The 21,764-nt window shown below is 39.8% G+C and overlaps 1 protein-coding gene across 1 annotated transcript; it reads right to left on the bottom strand.

Moving 5' to 3' along the window:
* Positions 1 to 1,254: 1,254 nt before the first annotated feature.
* cacng6b (calcium channel, voltage-dependent, gamma subunit 6b) lies at positions 1,255 to 15,688 on the bottom strand. The gene is made up of 5 exons (XM_084725687.1): positions 15,600 to 15,688; positions 11,230 to 11,975; positions 4,937 to 5,011; positions 3,698 to 3,835; positions 1,255 to 2,040 (listed from the first exon to the last, which is right to left on the bottom strand). Exons 2-5 carry the CDS (start codon positions 11,591 to 11,593, stop codon positions 1,820 to 1,822), a joined length of 798 nt encoding a protein of 265 aa, XP_084581813.1. The 5' UTR covers positions 11,594 to 11,975; positions 15,600 to 15,688; the 3' UTR covers positions 1,255 to 1,819.
* Between the last annotated feature and the right edge of the window lie 6,076 nt (positions 15,689 to 21,764).

Genomic DNA, 21,764 nt, shown 5'->3' with positions numbered 1-21,764 from the left:
ATGAAAAGCAAAACTGGTGCCACATACTGTACATTTATATGAGTAGAAATGAGCACAGCGTATATTCTGTAAAATAGCACTTCCCGATGAGCATCCTGTGGCAAAAATATATTTACTGCTAATAAAGTGACAGGAGACGAAACTACAAACAGTGACCATTCATAAAATATAAACACATTCACTCAGTTTATGTACAAAGTTGAGCTTATAAAGTGAGTCCATACAATTCTGTGATATACAAAATGTTTTTTTTAATCTCTTCTCACAGTTGTTTTCATTCAACATTCATTCATCTGGTGTACTGAAGCAGCATTCACCCAATAGTTGTAAAACGCACATAAATAATAACAAGTTACGACTAAAGCCTCTTATTTATCAAGTTTTGAGTGTTAAAAAGTTTCATTGACTAGAAGACTCATCAACTCTATTCATAAGGCAACATGTAGCAGATGTGAATCAGGAGTGCTATCATTATCAACAACATCGCATTTGTTGCTCTGCTGATGGTGATACATTCTGATGATGCTTTAGGAATTTTAAACTATGAAAGTCCATTTCTGCCTGAAAAAAATGAATGAAAAAAGATGTAATTACTTTATGACTTTGTGTCCGTCATTTAGACCTAATAAGTCAAAAGTCTGGCACACAATCTAAACTCTAAAATGACAGCATGGCCAGCTTCTGTCTCTGACTTGAAATTAGTCACAAACACTGATCGTGAAGCAAAGTTCAGGGGGTCATAATATTTGAAAATTAAAATTAAGTGTCTATGAGCAAGAGAGGATTATTATAGATGCAAAAAAGTTGAGGTGTATGGATGAGTCAAAAAATCGTCAAAGCATCAGACATGGGTTTGTTTCCCGCTGATGGTCAACAATTTTTTTTAAACATGATCACAGTCATTCCCTAAACTTAACCTTGTTTATTGTTTTAACCATGACGAATAAAAGGTGACCCCCATCTGCGTTCTTTTCAGGGTTTTTCATCTGGAAACGCCTGCTCAGGTTTTACGTCAGGTCACACGAGAAAATATTTAGTTTTTTAGAAGGACTTGGAAAATAGCATTGTGAAACTTGAATGCTGGTATTTGAATACATAAGGAACAATAAAGTGAGAGAATTATATAAAACCCCCACAAAAATCCAAACCATGATCACAAAACCCTAACCACAGATTCGTCACATAAATTAACAGATTTTATTCGTCAACAGACTTGTAACGCTTTTGAAAGATCCAGAAAAATGATGTCATCCTGCTGACATAGGGTACTCAGATCAGGAAAATTTTTCCAACTTTCATCTCGAGGGCAAACTTTTGTTTTTTAACTTGGAACCCTTATTGGTAAATTTTCCTTTTTTTCCAGGAAGAAATGGACTTTCGTATTAAACAGAAAACAAAATGTTTTAAAATAGAAAAGTGTCTGAGCCTTAAAAAAACTTTTTTATTTACTCTCCTTATTGTAGGAGAGAGAGATTTATGTGTGGCTTTACAGCTATTGGCAGGCTAACAACTCTATTTGTGACACTTGTTGAAGTAAACACAACACAGAGCTAAAAGTTACACAGTCAGCAGCAGGCCCGTTGCTCCTTCCATCTATTTTCTACTAAAAGAAAAACTAAATTTTGCAAAATCAAATTCTGGAGGCCTCACTAATGTGTTGCTGACTTCTCTTCAGACATTTGATTAAGACCTGGTATGACTTCTCTGACAGATTATATGCCAAGAGCAAGTAAAGTCACAGCCCTGGGGAAAAGGACTTTTCCATTTGCTCTCAAATGAGACATCAAGAATACCGCGTGTGTATTTCAGCATTCAAATGCTAGGTGGCGCTATTCTTGTGTGGCAGGCATTTCTGCCAGGGGCTGAAAGGAAGGGAGAGGATGATGAAGAGGAAACCTCCAAAAATAAGAATGGCCCCCGCTGAGCCCACACAGGCCACAGACCAGGACAACTCGTGGTGTAAAGGTATAGAGTGGTCACTGGACAGCAGAGCTAGCACGGACTGGTGGAACATCAGCACAGAGAGAAGCACCAGTACACCTGCACAGAGGTGAAAATAAAATCACATCAATGAAAACATCATCTTTAAGCTATGGAAGAATAAAAGTCTGATTATAAAGACCAAATAATTAATTTAGGCTCATTCACCATGTTCACACAGCAACCATTTTCCTCTGAGTGGGACGTTCAAATGTCAATCTGCTGTATTCCAGGTTGCGAGCGATATAAATGTTAACTTTTGTTTAGTTTCAGTGTGCAATGACATTGATCATTTACAAGAAATGAAAACATGGTTGCACCAGATTTAGCAAGACACTAATTTCCATATGTAGTCCTACATATGACAAGCCAATGCAATAAATTTCAATAAAATTTGATAAAATTTAAAGTGCATTACAGACTACAGTGCAGCACAGGTGCCTTACATGTAGGGAAACTAATAAATCAGCCCGGTCTCATCAGATATCGATGATTTGTCACCGCCCCTCTGCAACTCATATAGACAAGGATGGTACCTGTTCGCTTCAGTGACATACATAACATAGTTATTGTATTCCCAAACATATCCTTATCCTAAACCTAACTAAGTAGTTTTTGTGCCTCATTCAAAAAAATCATTGTAATAATGCACCATTACGATAGATGCCAACCACTGTAAAACAAAAAGAGAAGGAATGGGGAGGTCATTTTTCTAAGTAAATTTTAATTGTCATATTAATGGCACAGGCTAATCATGATTTTTTTTTTCTGTGCATTTTTTGTCACAAAAAATACTTTGTTGCAGTTTCATATCAGTATTCACTTTCAATATCAAGTGAACTTACTAAGTTACTAATACTAAGGTAGTTATTGTTGTTTAAAGTAACAGTTACTTGACAGTGACAGGGACAATTATTTTTTTTTATTCTCACTCTGCCTAAACTTCACCACACAGTTTTGTGCCTAAAACTAAACAAACTGTGAACATTTGACAGCGTTCATCGCATGTTAAGGCTCATTTATGTTCCCTTCATGCACAAAAATAAACACATACGTTTCAAATGACGTGACCGTTATTGACTGCTTCGGTATTAGACACTGACGGATGGTGACAAATAATTGGAGTGGTAATATGTTTGCCAAATCATTATCATTTCTTTGTTGATCAGCAATGGACAGTGAAAACCTGGAGGGTGACTGGGTCATATTTCAAGGTGAACATATCTGACAGACAACAGCTAACGTTAGCATTCAGCCACCTCCTAACTAACATTATGGTTTAATAGTGTGATTACATCCTGTGCATTTTACTTCCAGGTTCAAATAAATGTGTCCAAGATGTTGTTTGAGATTTCAGAATTTAATTTACGCCTTCCTGCTCTATTGTGTTACACTATCGAATGGCTGTGTTATCGAGGACGTGGTTGAATGCTAACATGAGGTTATGGGCTCTCACATATGTTGTTTTGTCTTGAAATATTGCCCCATGTCTTTCTAGATTGTTACTATCCATTGTCTTCTCAGTTGCTGATCAGTCCAGAAGTGGTGAAATGATGACAGTTTGTTTAGACACCTTGAAACACAGAAATTATAATTATCATTTAAAATTGGCAAAAGCATTTGAGCTTCCCACCCTGAACATGACAATGGTCACTGTGTGTATGATGAATAACCATAGTCAGATGTAAACAGGTAACATGGTATCATGAGGTCCCACCTGACAGGATGAAGCTGAAAGCAGCTGGCTTGAGAAAGAAGGACACTCCTTTACTGAGGGACATGCCGATACAGATGGAGCCCATCATCATCATGGTTAGACTCAGAAGTGCCAAAATGGCTGCTGCTAGATTCAGATCTGTGTAGGAGAGCAGAAGGAAATTTAAAATAAAAAAGGGAATACAATATTAAGTATAGGTGAGAATTTTTTAAAACAAATTAATAAAGTTGAAATCTATAACTTTATGTAGTGAGAAATCTACAATAAAGATGGCTGAAAAATTGTGAAACTGTGTGGAAACTGGTTGTTTTAGTAGAATGAGACACTGCACCAACTCACAGAGTTTTATTCTACTGGGCATACAGTTGTTGATTACTGAAATGGGAAAATACAAACATGGTGTGAATTGTGCCACTTCCCAGACTGGCTCTGGTTAAAACAGATTTTATTGGCATTGAACACCTGAACAGGTGCAACCCAAAAAGCTGATCAACATTTCACAGCCTGTGCCAATGTTGCGTATTTTGACACTTCATAGAGAGACAGATATTATTATTATTATTATTATTATTATTATTATTATTATTATTATTATTATTATTATTATTATTATTATTATTATTTTATTAATTAAAGCACAACAAGCTTTAGGTATGGGCTTTGTTTTTGGGAGGGTAAGTAACTATTACTTTTTTGTTCCTGTATTGGATCAAAGTGGTGGATTCACCAACTGACTGACGTTGCTATACAACTAAACCATTATCAGCCTTGGCTGAATACTGCATCCCATTATCCATGCTTAGTGTACATCTTCCTGGTTTAATATCCGTACATAACACACCGTCTGATTGCAATTTGTTCTCACAGCTCTTATATATTAAATGTCCTTGAATGCATCACGGAAGTTTTCAGAACTTTTCACCAAAAGATAAAGTTGACTTTAGGCTCACTGTGATGTAAGTACCAAGTCTCAGCCAGCTGAACTTGCGGCTGCTGCCTGGACAGTAAGGTAAACACATTAATCAGTCTGAGAGCTTATGATTCGCTTTGGAAACTGGGTGGCAGCAGAAGTTAATGGGCTGAAACATGCAAAAACTACCACCAGCAGCAGCAGCAGAATGGTCACTGAGCACCCCAGTGAACATCTTTATTGATAGTAGCTGCACTGTGACTGTTAGTGTGTATCTGTATGTATGTGTAACAAAAAAACGACAGGGGAAAGAAAGTGTAATGTCTCACTCTTGTTAGTCGTCTTCTTGAATATGACTGCATTCTCCCCGGAGGTGAAGAATTTGAAGTAGGTGCAGTTGGATTCTGTGGGAAGACAATCATACAAAGAGGTCAGACACGTCCACATGCACATGCACACACACACACACACACACACACACACACACACACACACACACACACAGAAGAAAATGTGGGGAACAAGCAGCAAATTACACACATACCCTTTTTAAGTGTCCAGTATTGATACCATTTTGGGAAGAGGTATGAAAACCTTACGTTTGATTTAAAAGTACCCCTGGAACTAGAAAATCATTCAGGCATAATAAAGCTAAAAGATAAAAATTTGGTGACATGCATCTCTTTAACATACTGCACGTTACAGCCATGAAGCAGGTGCCAAGGACATGAAAACAGTTAAATCTTGATTAATTATGATTAAAGACAGATTTTGAACATGGACAAATGAGTCTTTACCTTTAGAGATGACACACAAAAATTGAGCAACATTTAATTTAGCCCAGGATTTGCACTTATCCCCAATCAGAATACCCCCCTTTCTTAGCCTATGCACTCTCCTTTACTTATTTATTTACTTTTTAAAAAATATTAGTATTATTATTATTATTTTGCCTTTCTAATTTGAGTCTGCATCATTTATGCTATGTTCACACTGCAAGCCGTAGTGCTCACTTCTGATTTATTGTTCAGATCAGATTTTTTTGTTTGACTGTTCAAACTAACTTTTCAAAATGTGGACCAAATCAGATCCGGTGTGAAGTGGTCATGGTCCTGAACTGACTCACACGCGCAAAAGAACAGTAACTTCACATGAAGCATGCCATTATACTGAAGTCAGCGTTTACAGTTTCATTTAGAAGCTGATGTGCAGTGAAAGCCAGGGAGTTTGTGAGCAGAGGATGAAGATGAGGAGAAGGAGAGTGAATTGTATAGAAATGTCTGGAATGATGAACTTTTAATCTTTGCAATGAAGTAATACAAAAACACACATGCATGCACACACACACACACACATTCTTATGGATGGCTGGTGGACTTCTGCTATGTGCGTCCTATGCATCCATGCTCCCTGTCCTTCCAGGCATTATTCCTATTTATATCCAAGTGTCGAGCATTAGCTGGAAAACCCAGAGACACACACCACTACACACACTGCTCTACATAGTCCACACACACACACTGCCCAGCACCGCACATATGGTACCGCCAGAGAGGGCGAGAGACAGTAAAACACTGAGGGGAGAAAGGAGAGAGGTAGACAGGGAGAAAGGGGCAGATGGAGGATGGAAACGGAGAGGCGTGGCTGCAGAAGAAGAAGAAGGAGTGAGGGGAAGAGGATGAGTGAATGATGAGAGGAGGATGCAGGAAATATTCATAGAGGCTCGGAGGATGAGATAGCAGAGGGGGGAAAGGAGGAGTGACGGGAGCCACAGATGGAGAAGGAGGTGAGGGGAGCAGGAGATGTCAGAGGGGGAAGAAGCGCAGAGGGGCTGGTTGGTTAATACTGCATTAGACGTACACTCAGTCCCTCAGTCCCTGTCTGTCCCTCATCCTCGTTTCCCCCTCTCTATATTTAGACAAAAACTGTGAAGTAGTCAGATTCCACTTGGCTTCACAGGCGCATAGTGATGACTTTCACCCACTGAATATTTTGTGGTCCAAGATGACCACATGCTCACACTCACACATTTCCTTCACACACAAATATGTTTGTGCCTGAGCACATTTGCAAACATTTCTTATTGAAGCCGACATGCCATTTATCAGCCTACTGATTTTTTAACACATTATGCTATCACAGTCAACTGGTTTGTGCTCTCGCTACCCCTGCTGAGACTATAATTATTAAGCTGTCATGTTCCTCTCCAGCAGGCAGCCAAGATGGATGGCTGGTCTTGAGATGACAGGCACGGCATCAGCGGGCCGCACTCTGCTCGGGACGGCAGCCAGAGGCATGTAAACAGGGATGTGAAACGGAGAAGCAAAGAGATGGCAAAAACAGTTGTTTTCGTCCAAACATGACAAGCCCACGGCCATCTGCGACAGGCGGCGTGGGCCAACAGTGTTAGCGCGTGTGAGAAAGATTGTCAGAAGCAGACTGGCTGCTTTCACACACACCAACAGACCATGTCGGAGGAAGCACAGAGATATATCTGCTGCTTAGAAGCAGCCAGAGATGCAGGACAGTTTGGCAGGTAAGACGAATTAGTCCTTGACGGCTGGATGGAAAACAATATTGTAACACATCATTCAAGGTGATGTGTCAGTAGTATTTATGTATATTAGTGCTGTTACGATATCAAATTTTCACTACACGATTAACATGGCCAAAAAGATTGATTTAAGAGCATATGTTCAAGAGGATACATTACATCATGGGTCTTCAACAGTGCCGCGCTGATTTGCATTTCCCTCACCACTTTTACACACCGAGCTGTGCAGAATAGTGCCCATGATGGACGTTCTCCACAACAGTTCCAAAGTGTGACTGACCCGCCTCCAAGCAGGCTGTAGTGACGTCTCAATCACCACGGCCAACCTGTGAAGACCCCGTTTCTCCCCTTCAAACAAGTGTTTTGAGACTGAACCCGTGTTTCTGGAGGGCAGAGAGAAAGATGTTTTTAAAAGTCTCTCTGTGTGTTCAGCTCTCAGTACTTTTGTAGCTCCGAACTGAATCTCTGTGGTTTGAAGTTCAGGTTCTCTCCTGCACCGATGTTTGTACTTTCAAGTATCTGCTTTATTTTACTGTTTCGTGTTGCCTTTCAGCAGGATGGCTTATCTTATGTTAAAAGACACACCTCCAAGCGGGTAGCCCTGGTGTTGTTGCATTTCACTTCCCTGTGGAGATGAAAATCACTGCTGTGCTGAGCTGTCAAACGAAGTCAAGCAAAGCCAACACGTGTATGGAAAAGAGGTAAGAGTTACCACAAGGGGGGATGCCAAATTATTGTTTGATTTTTGTTTTGTTTTTTCACCAGAAGTAAAATATGCCTGAATGCCATATATGTTGTAGGGCCCCTGCTCCATATCTCTATCAGCTTAGGGGTCTATGGCTTGAAAAACACTGAAGTCCTCTGTCTCACACAACATTATCATATGCGTCTTTTTAAGCATGATATCAATATTTCATTTTTAAAATGTCACGGTTTCTGTCAATACCAGTATATTATGTCACCCTTAATGTACATATCCTTGTGTATTCCTGCTGGGAGAGGAGATTCTTTTGGTTTTGTGTCTCAGCAGATTCCCTGAGACAGGCAGTGATTCCAGGAGCCCGCGTATCTCTATCTGACTTCTTCCAATACCTGCCTCTCTCCGTCTCTAGATTCACTTTTCAGACAGAAATAGGTCATTGTGCAGATAATCGACGCGCTCTCGAGAACCTAACTGTGGTCAAGTTGAATAAAGTGCTTTCAGAGAAGCGCTGTCACAACCCTAAACATGGACGTTCGTCAGCACAATAAACCTGTGGTCTGCCCCTCATCACCTGTCTGTACTGTGTGTACAACAGGAGATGATTACGTACCCAGTGAAGGAAAAAAAACTGAAATTAATGCTTCATTACACTGACAATGCTGTGAATCACAAAGATTTTACTGTATAACTCCACACGTGCCTGCATGCTGCTTTGTGTTGTTACAATAGAAGAGCTTTTCTGTGGTCCTGCTCGTGCTCTGTTTCCAAGCATCGTATTTCTTTAATGATTCAATTTGCACATTATCTGTAGGATGACCTAGATACATATGTATGCAGGCAGCTTCACATACACAACTATCCTTTTCTCTATCCCTTTGCAAGGTTACAGTCGATGCACATAATACACACACAGGGAAATGACTTGAAATGCGTATTAAAAATTGTGAACATGTTGCTGATAAATCTGAAGATTGTCAGTGGGATGAACATTATTTTTATTAAAATGAATTGTCGGCAAAGCTTTCCTCAGTCCCTTATGGGCACACATGAAAGACCTACAGATGTAAGCATATTCCCAGAGGGCAGACATCATATTAGTGATGCCTGCTCCCTCTGTTTTCACATCAGTGGTAATGGTAAAGAAAAATCATGGCATTTAAGTGTACACAGTTTTTTCCTGAACGATGTCAACAACTTGCAACCTCTCAGAAATATTGGTAACACTTTATTTAAAGGGGTGTGCATAAGACTCATTATACTGTCATTATACTGTCATAACCATGTTATGACACCTGTTATGACCTTTGAGGAGTCTTCATGATGTTTATGACCATTTATTGCCATTGAGTGTCATCCGGTCAATAACGTCATCTTTAATGAAAAGTTGAGATGTCTTTACCACGACAATATTACATTAATAGACTTAAAAAAAACTGTTTAGCTTTATGTTTTAACATTAGATCAAACTGTCATATGTGGTTGGTTTTGACACTGGCTGTAATAAGACCATTATGAGTGTGTCATGAATATTTTCCTTGACCTCATGTAAAATGGATCTTGTCGTAAAGATGTCACTAAGTTTTATTTCACTGCCAAATACCTTTTAAACAGTGTCATAAATAATTTCCTGGACTTCAACTACAGTGGTGCCTTTTTGACTTGTCATAAAGATGTCATTACATGTTATAAGACCAGTCTCATGACTGTACAGTAGCATGGTGGCTTAACTTGCAAAGTTACCTGATAGACAGACAGGGGTTGGCTAGTTTACTTGTTGCTAAACTAAGCTTACTGCTGTCTGCTGTTATCTGTAGCTGTGGTTAGCTAGTTAGCTCAGTTAGCCATGGAGCTAACTGCTCAAATTCTGATCCATTGCTTATATGGATCAAAAAGTTTGGGGCAGAATCAGAACCCGTACACTTCCAGCTGGCTACCTGTGGCTGGTGGTGGGTGAACATTGAAAGCATGTTGGTAAAAATCAGGCTAGCTTGTGTAGTTGACTCAAATGACAAGAGACTGTCTGCTAGTGGAGACAGAAAAATCCTGTAATACCCCTGTGTGCATGCCCTTGGTGAGAGAAAAATACTGAAGCTGTGTCTGTTTAATCACTTCATATTCATGTGATAAGTATGCAAATGTCAATTACATGCTAATCTGCATGAGAAATAAAGAAAACCAAAACAATCCACTTTATCACTATATCACTCTCACTATATGAGACTTCCACTGTACTCTGCAAAGTAACATTTGTGTCACTTTTGAATGTCTGCTTTAATTATATTATTTTATTTTAGGAACATTATTTTATTGCAGCTATGTTATTTTATTGTAGATCTATAATTTTAGTGTAGCTATATTCTTTTAATGACAACTGTCAACTTGTATCTGTCATTGTACCCATTATCACTAATGGGAGTTATTAATACTCCCAACCACAAGGGGGCAGTGATGACTAGCATCTACCTGTGAGCCGATGAGTTAGACAGTAATATTCCATTGAAGCAGACCTACAGGAAGCTGGGTATGTTAACTAAAGGTTACCACAGTAATAAATAATTATATGATGAACAGTTTGTATTAGACTATTGTGAAAAACAAACTTATAATTCTTGAACTGTCACTTTAAGTTTGGAGCACATTAGATTATACCTTGCTGAACAGGCTGCGTTGGTCTGCTATGTCTGCCTTCCTCTGCAGTTTTCCACTATTTTCGGGTAAGACAAAGTAGCAAGTAATGAGCCCATTTAAATTTAATAAATTGTAATTGCATTATTAATTTATGTAAAGTAATTAGTTACATGTCTAATAAAAAGTAGTGGAATTACAGTAACTTTGTGACGTCATCATGCTTAGCGCAGCCATATGCACAGACTTAGCAAGTGAGGCTCAAGTGAAGTTTTGAGTGAAAGGGAGAAGTGAACAGGCTGTCTCTGACTTATTTTATTTCTTTATCTATTCAGTGAAATTTTCAGTGAGATTGTACTTTATTATGAAAGTGATGCAATTACAATTTCAAACTGTTTCAAGAACTTAATCCAAAATCCAAGGACGTTTAAAACCTTGAAAAGACCCCATTGAAATTCAAGTGTTTTCAAGGATTCCCAACACCTGTATGAATCCTGTAATTCGTTTTCATGTTGAGGCGCGTGCTGCGGTGTGGAGGCAGCCTCCAGGTAGACTTGCATGGCCGGGCAATTCAGTTTACAGAGATGCAGACACGAGCAGACAGTCGAAGAAACAAAACAGACACATGGCCTCCAGAAACCTCACCTGCTCACCTCCTAGACAGCACAGAGAGCAGACAGACAGGAGAACTCAAACTCACACAGACACACGGACACGCACAGGTCGGCCACAGGTCTCACCTCCAGGTAGTTCAGCAGGGCCACAGCTTGTTCTCTCCGGGTCTATGTCAGCCACCCATAGGGTGCGGATGCAGCCCTTCCACAGGCCATAATGGGCCATCTGGCAGGTCTGATTGCCGCTGAAATTCTTCGGTTGGGCCAGCTCCACCCAAAACTCTGTCCCCATGCCCAGTACCGTCAGGGTCACGCCAATGATAGCCACAAAGAAAGCCAGCTTGATCTTTCCCTCCTGACTGTCACTCATCTTGGGGATCCTCCTCTGTCCCCTTCCACCTTTCATTCCACCCAAACCTCCAGCTTGTCCAGCCCCCGCCACCCCGATACGACCCTCCTCATCCTGCTGAACGAAGAAGTTGGACCACATCTCAACTGGCCAGGCCCAAGCAAGATTAGGGGAAGGAACGGTGCACTTTGGTTAAAGATTAGATGAGGAAATAATAGATGAAAAGATGGAAGCTGGAAAGAAGTTTAGGGTGAAGAGGGTGCAGGTTTGGACGTGTTTAAAGCAGTATATTAAAAAAGAGGAGACAAAGCTATCAGCTCTCCTGTGATGGATGGGTAAATTGAACAAAAGCTGCCAAAGTGAACAAAGGATCAAGTAAAAATAAGTGGGCCGAACAATGAAATTAGACAGAAAGCGATATGAATAAAGCTAAAATGAAGCAGGGGGGCGGATGAAGTAAGGATAAAATGGGAGGAGACGGAGGCGAGGACCAGGAGAGCCAGTGTTTTCTGTCCGTCCAGTCCTGTGAAACAGAGAGATGAAACAGAGAGATGAAAGCGCAGCCAGCATATGCTTCACACAAGAGCAAAAAATCCTTTCATCACCAGCGTAATATTTAATTTCCAACAGCTTTATCAGCATCTACAGTGATCCCTCCCTAAAAGCCATATGACATGCTCTCAGCCAACAATAGATAAGCCATATGGCGTTTCCCTGAAAGGCAGATTTTGCTTCAGATGAAGAAACAAATCGGGCTGGATGAGCTGGTGGTGGAGTCGTTTGGTGCAGGGTCAAGGTGAGAGATAACACCACAGCGCCAGACTGGGACCACACATCCTCTATTTTCCCAGAGGAGTCAACAACAGAGCAGGTATACTATCTGTGGCTTAGACACAGATCCCGTTTGATCTGAGGGGATAATGGGTTGCTACAAATACCTCCCATCCTGCATTACATGTGCTGGGAAACGCTTGGAATCTGCAGCCATGACTGTCTTTTTGAATTGGCATGAGGGTGTGTGTGTGTGTGTGTGTGTGTGTGTGTGTGTGTGTGTGTGTGTGTGTGTGTGTGTGTGTGTGTGTGTGTGTGTGTGTGTTTTGTGCAGTGGTACTTAACCTTGGTGTCAGGGTTCAGCGTTAATAGTTGCCCAGTTGGGGCTTGTCAGGCTCTAAGTCAATTTTTTCTTCCGCCTGTACAAATAATTTTATTTATTAGCAGTTCTCAAATAGCAACAATTGTGGTGTTTAACGTTGGGCTGCAACATCTATTAAATGTCAGAAAATACTGAAAAATGTTCATCCCAGTTTCTCAAAGTACAAGGTGATGACTTTAAATGTCTAACTTTGTCCGTCAGCTCAGTCAGAGCTGCTTACTGGCTCTCATTCTGTGCTGCTGGCTACAGTATGTTATTTTATTTCATTCTTAACAACCATATGGCAAACCCCAGAAATCATCTCACGACCCCCTTGGGGGTCCTGACCCCCAGGTTGCGAACCACTGTTTTAATGTGTGGTATATGCTGTACACTGTATTTGAATCCGGGATTATTGAGCTGTTTCTGTTATTCCAAAGTGTGAGTGAGGGGCCTTTAAACAACGTGAGTGACGGGGTACATCGGTGTCACTGCTCTGCACAGGGTGCATGAGAGGTGATAATTCATGCCTGAACCCTCTGACAGAGAGAGGGCTGCAGTAATTAACTCTGCTGTGCAATCCAACAGGTCACGTAGTGGAGGCGAGAGGCCCGGCCAGTCAGGAAGGCAGCACCAGCAGTTGGTGGATCACTTAATTCAGAGCTTTACGCTGACAGCATCAGAGGTTTTATATAGGCAACGGACCACATGAACCCACTAAGTGCAAGTCCTTTGTGTACAATATTTTACTGTTGGCCTATGGGCTGAAATCAATCCCTACCATTAATCACTTAGAAATATGAAAAAACAAAATCATTCTGATTTTATTTAAATAACTTTTTATTAGTAGGCTAATTAGTTTGTTCATTGGTTAAGTCTGTTCACTGTAAAAAAAAAAAAAAAAAAAAAACAAGAAGAAGAACAAACTAATAATAATAATTTCAAGGCAACTGTCTTCACTAACTTTTTGAGTTTTGTATCAAACTCTCTCTTGAAATAAACTAAAAAAAAGTTTTGCAGACCTGATCCTGTTTTGTTGTTTTGTTGCAATATACTTTTCTTCTTAGAAAAACATAAATCTTTGAGTGTCAGAAACAAAAAAGTAGTAATGTAGTAAGTTTTTGAGTAATGGTTAGCAATTTGATATTTTCAGTTTTCAAATCCCCAAAATAATGAAAATGAGGTTCACAACACACTGTGAACAGTTCTTTAGATACAGATCTGTTGGGTTGAAAAAACCCAAAGATTTAAGTTTATCTAAAGAAGAAAAGTACATTATCTCAGCTAAATATTATAGATCAACCTTTGTTTGTGTCTTAAAACTCAATAAACTTACAAAAAAAATAGAAAAGACAGTTATCTTAAAACTTAAAGATCTTGTAAAGCAACAATAAATGTTTGATCTGAGTTTGTCACACCACAGAAACGTGTGTTAACCATCCAGACAATTTTGAATGATTGAAAAAAAAAATACATTAAGTATATAAAATTAGGTCTCAAACTCACAAAAAGAGCATTTTTCTCTGATGTGAAACGCTGGGGGCACGTCTGCTCTGTGTCTCAGTGTCAAACACTGGTACGACCTGAAAATGACCTGCAACACCTCTGTGTCAGGTGGTTGGAACTGAAGTGAACGGCTGGGCTGGTTCGGACTGAGAGACTCGTTAAAGGTACGTTTTTAACTGACTGTTAGCAAGAGTGAGGAGAGGGGGAGGTGGTGCCATTCATTTGACGCTTTGTGAGGCTTATAAGGTGTTTGGGGAATGATGACTCCAGCACATCACTAAGCCAGTACCCCCAAAAAATCTTGAACACAGAAATCGTGAACTACAGTTTACAGGTGTGACTCCAGAATTCAGTGCTACATAATTTTCAGTCTTTTCACATGTTTTCAACAACTATGTATTATGTGTTTAGAGGAAAAGGTCATTTTTCCCTTACACAGACTTTACTTAAACTCAAGCCATCCTCTGGTTCCAGCTTTTTCACTGTGATGAGTTTTGTGCCTTTCACTGTTTCATATTGTAAACTGAAAATCTTTGGATTTTTTGACTGATACTTGAGATGTCATCTTGCAACACAATGCGATACTGTGCAATGTCATACGATCTGAAAATCACATAAAATGAACAAAACATAAATGAACGAAACTAACGTTCAAAGCAATAAACTGTGCTTCACAGTTATGCAAAAATTAATAAAAACAATGTCAGTTGACTCTATCTGAAAGAGTGAACTCCATGGGAGGAAGATCACGCGATATGACTGAAATCTCCAGAACAGCTATAAAACTGACTTTGTAGTGACATCGTTTTGACAAAGAAATTGAATTAGATTTGAATTACATCTTGTTTGGAGAATTAATCAATTTAAACAGCAGAGATTTGTGGAAATATAGCATTATAAGATTATATCATCACAATGTTATTCTGCCAAAAGTTAATGAATGAGAGAAATCTGTCTACCAATCCTAACTTACAGTAAGCACTATAACAAAAAACAAATGTATGCATGTGTCTAATGAACCGAAGGTCTGACATAACAACAATGCATTAGAATAGTCCTCTAACATTAATTACAATAAAGAATATCAGGCCTGCAGCTGCTGACAGCCATGTTAGTGATCATAGAATTACAAACCTTGATCACATTACATCCATATTAACCACAGGGTGATCTGAGGGGTCAGAGCATGCCAGGTTACTCTACTCCGGAGGGATAATAATACACAGACAAATGCCCACTTTGTACCACAAGATTAACCTACCCTAAGAAGTGTAAACATGCACATTTTTGAGGCTGACAATGCAACAAATACTTTGGTGCACTGACTTAAGTTCTACAGCAGCTGAGGCGATCATAAGCCTGTACAGACGGGTGCATTTAGTGTTGTGAAAATGAGGAACTCTCTCCACCATTTCACCGAAGCCAGCCACGACCACCTGTGTGGCATATGGGAGTAAGAAAGCAGCAAGCAGCTTAAAGCACTTGAGTGAAAAGAAGAATAAGTCTGACCTGTTTGGTGTGTGTTGTTCAGTTGAGGAGTAAGAGACGCTTGAAACTTAATAGAGGTGGAAGAGTTCTGTTGGGAGAGTTACTGAGAGAGAGAAAGGGGTGGGAGGGAGGTACGTAAGGGTTATGGAAAGTGAGTGTAACAAGGGAGGAGGGGACTGCAGCCTGGTTGGTTAACATTGCTGATGATTAAATGTGTGTTTGCACTGCTGAGATTGCACCTGCAACTCATGCTGCAGCTCAACAGCACCCCGTTCATACTGCGCACACACGTTTGAAATGTTAAATCAATGAGCAACAGTGCTGCCTGCAGGGTGGTCCACTCCACTCGCATGACGACAGCCCTGATTAAAAACATGCCTGTGTATCTGTCACAGTGTGTGTGTCTATTTTAGACAGCCACCTGTTAATGACATTAAGTAAGGGTGAAGGAGGAGCATGTGTTTATATGAGAGGGGCCAGGATGGCATTTTACAGCAACACAATATACTGTGAGGAAACTGAAAATCTGACACAGAGACAGAGTGAAAGTGAAACGGAGAGGCAGCAGAGAGGCCCAGGTAAAAAAAAAAGGGGTTGCTCTTTATTTTACAGTACTAATAGAAGATGTGACAAGCTGTACTTTGTATAAAATTAGACAAAAGTTATTAATACATGCTTTATTAGTTTGTAAACAAACACAGCTATAACCTAATTAGACACCATGCACCTAATTATATTGTAATGAGATGTAAAAAGCTGTAAATTGTTTTTTATTAGACCCGTATTAGACAATATCAGAGGATAACTAGGGATACATTACAACAGAACTGTACTCTAAATGAAAGTGAAATAACATATCTGCTACTTGAGACACATCTGTCGACAGTACATTAGTCTGTGCAGTCAACCACAGACAGTATATTCCTCTGCCTCTGTAATTTTAGCTGTTATTTTGGAGATCTGGTTCACATATTGTTTTTAAATGGGGAAGCAGCAGATGTGATTTCACTTTAGTTTACAGTCCCATTGTAGTATGTCACAAATTATCCTCTAATAAAACCTAATAAGGGTCAAACAGTGGTAAAAATACACTTTAGTGTAATGTTCTGTTGTAATGTTTCCCTAATTACCCTCTAATAATGTCTAACATATATCTACAGTAACATTGTAGATATAATTTGACTTTGGAACAACTTTCAAATGCACTTAAAATATTATTAAATGCTACTTTGAGCTGAAGCACACTTTAGTGTATTATTCCTGAGTATACTAAATTTTCTTAGAGTGTACTTCATTGTTGTTGTTTTTTTGCTTTAGTGTAATTTTTAACCCGAATTAAGTCCACTTCTGTGTACTTATTTCGTGCCTGGGTTAAGTCTACTTTTGTGTACTTATTAAAGTCTTCTTCAGTGTACTTTTTTTTTCCTGGGGCAGCGCATATGGAGAGGGAAAAATTAGGTGGAAGAAAAGACAGAGAGAATGGAAAAGGAGATGAAATAGGGATGAAAAGGGGAATGAATACTAATGTCTGAGGCAGATGCGGACATGGAGCACACTGAGTGAAAATGAAGTGGTTGAAAGAGAAGAAAATGAGAGTGTGCAGCCCCATTTCATTCCTCACTGAACAAGGTCTAGAGAGACTTCACAGACTCAGCCTGGTCTTATGGAAAGCTTTTCTTGTAGCCCAGCCCCGCTTGGCTCTGCTACAGTTTAGGTTACATACGTGGCACAGGGAGAGAGGGAGGCCAACCTCAACGGCCAGCCACGCTCAGGGAGGGCAGGGAGAGGGGGAAGGGGACAGAAAAGGGGGTGGGGGGGTTGCAAACTGAGAGTGAGCCAGGGACAGAGAGACAGAACAGGAGAGAATCGGAGAAAAGGGACGAAACAGGCTGTAGGCTGTGACAGGAAAATAAACACCTACAATGTGCAAAACAGTCAAGCTGTATTCCTTTTTAGGAGGGACTGTTGTGATGCCACAGTGCAGTTAGGAGACAGACTTTTGGGCCCATGACAGCCAGAATGAATTGATTCCTCTAGAGGACATCTACTATTTGTTTTGCTGCGCATATGTGTCTGTTCTTTAAAATGACTTTGCTTCTAATTACGCAGCCCGTCTCTGCTCCTCCATCATATGAGATTGATAGAAAGTGTCCACAGTGGGTCTGAGGCCATCAATAATCTACAGTATGCTGATGTGAACAATCTTGTCTCCACACCACTCAAGTGGCCCTGTCAGCAGCACTGATTTATGCTTGAACACACTGAAGGGCACACATGTACGCTCATGTATGCAGCCATGCGCACACTGACCACACTTGTGCACATTACAGCTGCATCCATGTCTTCCTTTGACACTGGAAAGAACAGTAATGAACGCTGAGACAATCTGCTTGATTAATGTGTGAGTCTCATGATATCTTGTATTCTTCTTGTATTTTTCGTGCAGTCAAGCAAATCCCATGAAAGACAAAATTATACAAAAATCTGATCGGATTAACAAATATTAGCCAGATATGAAGAGCCAAAAGCTGCAGTCCCTTAAACGGCCACTTTAACTCCACAAGCAAGTCAATTACCATTACAAGTCGATTACAACCATATTAAAACTGATGATAATGCTTTAGACACAATGTACTGCGTAATTACAGTGTACCAGCACAGTACCTATCAATACATATATATATGTAGGTACTGAGTTACAAGATGGAATAAGAGTATAACAATTTGGGATTTTACTTTTATTTTTAGATTTTAGAATTTATACTGCAGTTATTTTTAACTACAGTATACCTATTCTATTATTACAGGGTAAGTGTGATCTTCTGAGTAATTATCTGGATGTTTGTGATGAATTAAGAGAGAATTTATCCTGTAGCTTTTTTAACTACAGGGTAGTAATCGCTTTAGATTATTGCCTGCCTGTCCTGTAGTTACTGTATAACTATATGTAACAAGGAGAGAAATGTCAGTGCTTTAGAATATAGTTCGCATGCCCTGTAATATTAGAATAGGTACACATTAGTTACAAAATAACTACAGTATAAATTCTCTCTAAATTCATCACAAATATCCAGATAATTGCTCAGTAGATCATACTTACCCTGTAACAGTAGAATAGGTAGCTAAAAAAAAAACTACAGTATAAATTCTTTGTAAAATCCTGAAATGTTGCTTCCTCATTCCAACTTGTTACCTAGTACCTACATATATGTATTGGTAGGTACTGTGCTGGTACATCGCTAATAAAAAAATTACACTGTAACTAATTGCAGGTTACAATCTAAATCTTTACCAAACTGAATTTGATACAGGCCATGAATCTTTATGGAAATCCCTCATTAAAAATCAATTATGGCTTATAGGTGTGCATAATTAGAGACGTGGACACTTTGAGTGACTGGTGGGTGTCAGCTGCACCCAAACTGCAACTCTTTGCCCATTTTTTGGATTAGCTGGGAGTTAAATGGAGTCAGGCCCTGCCAGGATCGTGATGGCCAGAGTCGCCACACTGTGAGCTTCACAATGGCTCTTCAGAAACCTGTGGGTGACATCATGTGTCATACAGTTTATGCTAAATACAAGCTAGTGCACCAAATCTGCAGCTGCCAATAACTCCTGTTTGAGTAGTGGTTACCAAAAAGTACAGTGCCCACCTGTTATAGTAAAATAAGTTTTTTAAAATGAAATTATACGGTGATCACAACATTAAAACGACCTGCCTGATAATGTAATATTGTGTCACCAAAACAGCCCTGACGTGTCAAGGCATGGACTCCACAAGATCATTTGAGCCCTGTAAGTTGTGAGGTGGTGCCGCCATGCATTGGACTTGTTGTTCAAGCACATCCCACAGATGCTTGATTAGATTGAGATTTGGTGAATTCAGAGGCCATGTCAACACTTTGTTAACAGCACGTCACCATCTTCCAGTTCTGATGTTCACACGCCCACTGTAGACACTCTCGACAGTAGACAGGGGTCAGCAGGGGTAGTCTGACCAGTTCTGACACCTTTCTGTCACAGCCGGCTCTTTCAACAATCTGTGCTACCGTAGCTCTTCTGTGGGACCAGATGGGTTAGCCTTCACTCTCCGGTTGTTCTTCCTTGGACCAGAGTCTGTCGAGGCAAGCTCTGTCACATCTCTGGCTCTTTCACCCAGTGAGGCAGCTACACAACAGCATGTGATGTTTATGTCGGAGCTGTCATAAGTTAACATTGTTTTAATGTAACTGTATTCATCAGCTGCATGTTTTTTTGTGGCCTGTATCATCATTCTTTATCATAATCAAAAATATAAGTTGATATATCGATTGATTGATTGATACTTCTATTGTCAAAACAAATCTGAGATTTGTCTTGTGTTTTAGCAGCTCCATTTGCAACATCATAGATTAAAAAAAAAAAACACGAGTATAAGAAACAAAATACATACATTTAACATGATGGTGCAGTCACAAACATTAAAACAAGAGATAATCAATACACTACATTTAACTATATAAACACAGAAGATGACATCCAAGGCCATTTAACATACATTTGATCTGCAATTGAACTCCATATTATTTTTAAGGTTGACTGATGTAAAGAGTTTTTCAGTCTAACTTTATCAAATCATGCGACCCTGTATCTCTAGTTGGATGGTAACCAATGATAATGAATGACAAATTTTATTACAGCAGAATCATCTGAAATCTCATCTCACAGCTTCTTTTCTTGTTTCTCACATTCACTTTGCATGTGAATGGGAGGAGGAAGGGTTGACAGTCAGTAACGATAATAAAAATGTAACGTTAGAGATGAGTCAAGTTGTTGGTTACATTTGAAGTAGATCAAATCAAGGTAATGACGTTTCAAAAAAGATATTCAGATTTAAAATACAGGTCTGTACAATGGGGTTAAATTCTCAACTAACAGCGTTCGTCACACCTCTATACGCAGCCTGGGTCTGCAGTTCCACTGTTCTTTAGAACTGCAGTCTGTCTGTGTTTGACAAATGTCATGACTTTTGAGACTGACCCCTTACACGTGTGAATACATTTCCCTTTATTACGATCTCTTTAATCGCTGACAAATGGCACTGATTGGTCTTTTTTCACAGCAGACATTTTGAGCTGTCAGAGTATAAAAATCACACTTCATCCGTTAAGTGTTTCAGTAAGTATGACAGTCAGTCACAATACGAGAGCCTGAAACTGCAGCAGCTGAATTGAACTCAGCCTTCATTAGTTCTATTATTTCTCCCTACTGTGACATGTCAAAATATCTTCTGTAAAAAACAGTCTATTCACATTCAACCTGACATCTCTGTAGCCGTGTTCTGAGAGTTATTTCTGTGTCAAAGTCCTTTTCCACTGGGATGTTGACATTCTTTGAACTCCCATATGCTGAACTGGCATAATGTACACAGAGTACTGCATCCATCCTGCTCCAGTGTTGCACTCTCCCTCTGCTGCAGTGTTCTATCTTTCTGAATGAGGATCAATGGGGAGGCACTGCCCAGAATGACAATGACCATCACCACACTTTTACATCCACCACTAGAGGGGGATCACGTATTTACAATCTTCACTGCAGCATCAGGCCTGAGGAGGACTACTAATAACATTTAATGGCTCTCATGTTAGGCAGCCTCTCGGTCCTGATGTATGAAAGAGTCAGTTTTACATGTTTCTGGTGGATGTGGCTCCGGCAGCCCGGTAGAGCTGCTGTATTATCTGTGCCCTCGGGGAACAACAGGGCAGAGCCGAGCGTGTTGCATCAGTGGCCCTGCTGCTGGGTCTGTGCAATGGGGTGCAGCGATGCAGATGGAGATGGGCAGTATAGAGCTGACAGAGGGCATTATTTCATGTCAGAGATGTGTTGCTCTTCTGTAAGTGTTTTACAGCAACTCCCTGTTGAATAAGTCCCAGGTGGAAACAGCTTATGGCATTTATTGCTGCTGAGACTGTGTACTCATGTGGACTGACTTCAGTATAAAGAGAAAGACTGGATGGAACGAGTCCACTTTGATTACAGGGGTTTTTTGTTTTGTTTTTGTCAGTATATTTGATGAACTTTCTCATATACATACGAGCAAAAAAAATCTGATACAAAAACAGATATCTTTGGGATGTGGGAAAAACAAGACATTAAAGGACATCACCTTGGGCTTTAGGAAACACTGAACAACATTTTTCACAATTC

This window comes from Lutjanus erythropterus, chromosome 9 (assembly GCF_056507025.1).
Source record: "Lutjanus erythropterus isolate fLutEry1 chromosome 9, fLutEry1.hap2, whole genome shotgun sequence".
Lineage (NCBI taxonomy): Eukaryota > Metazoa > Chordata > Actinopteri > Lutjaniformes > Lutjanidae > Lutjanus > Lutjanus erythropterus.
This window is presented reverse-complemented; position numbering and strand designations above follow the sequence as displayed.

Bases quoted from the DNA above. Each gene is read 5' to 3' on its own strand.
- cacng6b (XM_084725687.1), bottom strand. From the start codon at position 11,593: ATGTGGTCCAACTTCTTCGTTCAGCAGGATGAGGAGGGTCGTATCGGG. The intron at 5,012-11,229 runs GTGAGACCTGTG...GTCTTCCCACAG, and splicing joins CCCTGCTGAACTACCTGGAG to AATCCAACTGCACCTACTTC. The intron at 3,836-4,936 runs GTGAGACATTAC...TCTCCTACACAG, and splicing joins CAAGAAGACGACTAACAAGA to ATCTGAATCTAGCAGCAGCC.